At 40.3% G+C, this 4,784-nt stretch overlaps 1 protein-coding gene across 1 annotated transcript; it reads left to right on the forward strand.

Moving 5' to 3' along the window:
* The first annotated feature begins 1,431 nt into the window (after window positions 1-1,431).
* On the forward strand, window positions 1,432-2,215 carry LOC147625857 (uncharacterized). Its single transcript, XM_086817848.1, has 2 exons — window positions 1,432-1,699; window positions 1,835-2,215. The coding sequence occupies exons 1-2, from the start codon at window positions 1,448-1,450 to the stop codon at window positions 1,907-1,909; spliced, it is 327 nt and encodes a 108-aa protein (XP_086673974.1). The 5' UTR covers window positions 1,432-1,447; the 3' UTR covers window positions 1,910-2,215.
* The last annotated feature ends 2,569 nt before the right edge of the window (window positions 2,216-4,784 follow it).

Consider the following 4,784-nt stretch of genomic DNA (forward strand, 5'->3'; position numbering starts at 1 on the left):
AATATTCAATTCATAATGGAAACAAAGTGCAGCACAAAAATACATCATAATGGTCTCAAAAAGTATGATCACGTGTGTTTTTTAATGTATTACTTGGTTTGATTAATTAACTCTCACCATTGCACGTCATTTTTGTGTTCAAGGTGTCAAAATGGCCTCACAAAGTATGATCATTCTTATTAATGCAAGAATGACTCATGGTTTGATTGATTAGCGAGTCATTGTTGCATGTGTAAGGTGTGATTTTATTTTTGAGAGAGAGAGAGAGAGAGAGAGAGTTATTAATCAACATCTATGAAAGAGAGAAAAAAGAAAGAAATATGATGTGAACATCTATAAAAGACACAAAAGAGTCAAATAGAGAGAGAGAAAGAAACAAATATGTTGCCAACATCTATATGAGAACAAAAAGGGTCCATGAGACCAAAAAGAAATATATGATGTCAAGATAACCTAGAAAATAAAAGACAGGCAGTCGAAAGGTAGCAAAGGACCATACGTGTGTATAAGAGACTAGGTAGGAAAAGACCCTAAATGATTGCTTTTGTATGTGTTTATGTATGTGTGTGTGTGTGTGTGTGTCAATGAGAGATAAAGAGAGAGATCACATGAAGCTCTGACATTGGTTAGTAGATGGAACACGTAACTCTATTATTTAACCTTTTGATTTTGTATCATATAAATGGAAAGATGATTTACTTTATCATGTCATGCACTTTACCCTAGACATGAAAATTTATATATGTATTCTTCCGTCCAATGTGGGAATTTTCAATGAAAAATTTGCTCAAAAAGATTACACATCTTTTCAAGGAGATGTAGGGAGTGGTATCGGATAGCATTTTGATGATTTTAAAGTTTTCAATTGTGTATTTCTTTTATCAAAATTTTTAAATACGTCACAAACACTGATTAGTAGAATTGATCAAATTACTTTCAAAAGTACAATGTAGACAAGGAAACATTTTTTAGGTCTATGGGGGCTTCTAATAATAATACTGAGATATTGGTGACTACTTCTAAAGGGTCCAGCCTAAACGTTGCCTTTAATAATGGTTGAAAAAAAAGCATTGCCTTTAACTATAAGGGTTGAAAAAAGAATCTATTGCTCAGCCGTCGGACCGTGTGGATCCGGCCTTATCTGAGGTACTGATTTGTCTTGCTAGTGGGTGGCCGGTCTGGAGTCTCTGGACATGTGAGCAGTGTTGACTTGTGAGGGCTTCCTTCTAGACACACAGGCCATGCAGCATGCATGTAGCCGCCTGTGGCAGTCTTCTGTCAGAGACTGAGAGTAGGTATTCGAATAATGGATCGTCAGGAAGAGTTGACCTGTGAAGACGAGCTTAGGCGGGTGGTGGCACGGGGCTTGGAGCTGGCAGGAAGCCTGCAAGAAAAGGTGGAATCAGTGCCCACGGGCAGCCTGCTGGGCGATGATGACCGAATCCAGATGCGGTCCGTTTTACTCCAGGGCTCGCTTGAGATTGTGGAGCATATGAACCGCTTTATCGAGCTGTTAAAGAGTAATTGCGAGAAGCAAATTGTGGTAGTCCAGAATTTGGAAGCCGGTGCTCGTCATGAGAACTTGCAAGGTGCAGCACTAGGCTCTGCCAGCAGTCTGTGCGCATTCCAGTGGGCTACACAGAGCACTTGGACCGCTATATTTGGCGGAAAAGAACATCCAGGGCATCAAATACAAGAGGTCAGTAAATATGGTGAATATATATTGTTCGAATCTCATGCAAACAGCTGCTCGCCATGGTCTGCACATTTATCTAAGATTTTAAGTGGATTTTTCAATAGTTCTGATTCGTAAATCTCGCCTATAATTTTGCAGGAGCTACCTGGCCTTGAAGGTGTTACCCCTGAAGGTTTCGACGTCACGTACATCGACGCGCACACGTGCGCCTAAAGCATTCACATGCAGCAGCTCAACTTAGCATCTTTCCCATTGATTCATAATAATATTAATAATAATCAGAGAGGCAGGCCACATTTTTAATCAACTGTCTGCATTGCCTTTGCTCAATATTTCCGGCCCATCTCTTCAACATTTATACCACCCGTAATTGATCCGCGATCGCACCGGCACCTGATCGTGCCTCCTGCACAATTTGTAACCAGCAATTATACTAATCTGTTGACGACGACGACCAAAGCTAGCTCTTCATTTCTCAATTCTAATCATCAGAATACTCTAGCGCCTACTACAGCAGAGACAGTACATGTGAACCACACAAGCTTAATCCCATGCCCGTTTGTGAATCCTTTTGCGTCCCTCGAAGAAGGCGTCTAATGAACTAGAGACGACACGCCTAATTAATGTAATATTGCTCATATCTTTTGCTAGACTCAAACGCTGTGTGGGGCTAATTCCTCCCCCTCACGTCTTCGCATTTTTCCACAGCTTCTTGCTGCATCCGTACGAATCTGATTTGTTTGTGCACGCTCACATGTTCCCAAAGCATCTTGGTTTGTGTACATGTACACATTTTCTGTCTAGGTGGCTGGGTGTGCGCGCTCTTTGGTTTGGGGTATTGAGGGGGTTTGTTCAGCTATCTAGCCACCGGTGACATCGCATATAGTATTGAGCTAGGCTACCATAAGCCTTGAATGACACTGGTTTTATCATGCTACATTTGAATTTGTATAGCCAACATTGTTATTAATAAGATTAAATATGAGAACTGTCATTAGCTAGGGCCTTAGTGAGCCCACTAGGCTAGTGATATTTTAAGTACATTTTTAATTTTTAAAATAGCTTAGAAAGGCTAGACCAAAGATTTCAGTTCATGGTGAAAAAGCTTGACTCTATGAGCAAGGAGTTTCATGATGAAATCTCAAGCTTGAGGCAAGATACGGATAAAGGTAAAGAAGTTTACGGTGGACCTATGTTGCAACCATATGCACCAAACAATTTTCCACCGATGGGGCCACCAGCTTATGGAGCATTTACGGGACCTCAACTTTCAAATACATTGCATACTCCTCGAGCTAGTATGCACCATGTTGATGGGAATCATGGGTCTATTATTGGAAAGGAAAAGATTCCTCCATCATTGAAGCATCAAGGTGGAACAAGTAAGCCTGGTATGCCTATGCATGGTCCTATGAATGGGGTTTCATCATTGCAAGGGAGAAATGTGGAAAAGAGTAAAGGCATAGTTTTGGAAGAATCAAGGGTGAATGGAAATTGGAATCACCCACACATGATTGGTCATCACTTTGATGAGATGGATCATCATCCTTCACACATGAGTGGTCATAACTTGAAAGAATGAAGGGTGAATAAAAATTGAAATCACCCACACATGAGTGGTCATCACTTTGATGAGATGTATCATCATCCTTCACACATGAGTGGTCATAACTTTGATGAGATGGATCATCATTTTAATTGGATGGAACCTAATCATGGTAGACCTCATCATCCTTCACACATGAGTGGTCATAACTTTGATGAGATGGGTCATCATTTTAATGGATGGAACCTAATCATGGTAGACCTCATCACTTCAATGAGTTTGGGGGCAATCATGCTAGACCGATTGAGCATAGACCGCATGTTCATCATTGAGGTGGATGAAGATGAATTTAAGGGAGTGAAGGACAAGTTGACTTTTACTAAGTTTTCAAGGGTGAAGGCTCAACCAATGAGGAGTTTAAAGATGGATCTTTACTTTGAACAAAGTCCTCGTAGTGATAGGGACAAGGTTTTGTTTCTTACTTTGCATCTAGAAGGTCATGTCCATGCATAGTGGCAGCACTTGAATGCTCATGGATATTTGATGAATGAGATGAGGAGAACCTTTGTTTCATCCCTTAATAGATCAAGGATAGTGGAGAAATGGGATAATCTCACTCAAATAGGCAATGTCAAGGATTGTGTGGACAAGTTCATGAAGTTTTCACTTCATGTGGAATGCTTGAGTGAGGAGTAAAAATTGAGGAAATTTATCAAAGGGCTACAAAACAACATCAAGGTAGATGTGGATTCTTAAAGGCCCGAAACCATCAAGGAGGCCATGCCTGCGAAGATCTATAAGGCAAACAAAGTATACACATGCTAGTGGAGCAAGGCATGAATTGGCTGATATTGGCACTTTAACTTTAGGCAAATCTTCAAGTAGAGTTTCTTATCACAGGAGTCCTCGTACATTCAACTTTAGGTAAATTTTCTGTGGAGAAGGTGGAAGGAAAAATTTTAGATTTAGTAACTCGTTTCCTCGACCTCCTCCAAATGGTGATGGGAAGCAAGTTGATACAAAAGCATCTAACAAGAGAAAGATTATCAAGGAAGATCATATTAATGATTTGAAGGCCAAGGTTTTGTGCTTCACGTGCGGTGACAAATGGAACAAGGATCATTGGAAGTTTTGTAAGGCCAAAATATGACCCTAAGAATTATTCTCACCAAACCTTTCCATGAAGATATTAAAGAAGATGTGGATGAATATGACGAGTATTTTGAAGATGCCAACAATGAATTTGAAGATGTAGAAAAGGATGTTGAATTCCCTCTTGACCCGAGTGGATCAAAGAAGGGATATGTTGACTATGATGATGGGTTACCATTGCCTATGTGCGACTATCATGATAAGGGCAATATGGCTACCCTATGAAAGATCTCAAGTGATGCCTATGCCGGTTGCAAAGAAGCAAATGCATTTAGGTTAAAGGCGTGCATTAATGGAAGGGTGGCACATATTTTGAGTGATAGTGATGTTGAGAGAGGGAGAGAGATGAGATAAGAGACACCACATATGCTCCACAAGAATGAATCATAT

Source organism: Cibotium barometz, chromosome 23 (assembly GCF_041138505.1).
Source record: "Cibotium barometz isolate CiBa-2024 chromosome 23, ASM4113850v1, whole genome shotgun sequence".
NCBI lineage: Eukaryota > Viridiplantae > Streptophyta > Polypodiopsida > Cyatheales > Cibotiaceae > Cibotium > Cibotium barometz.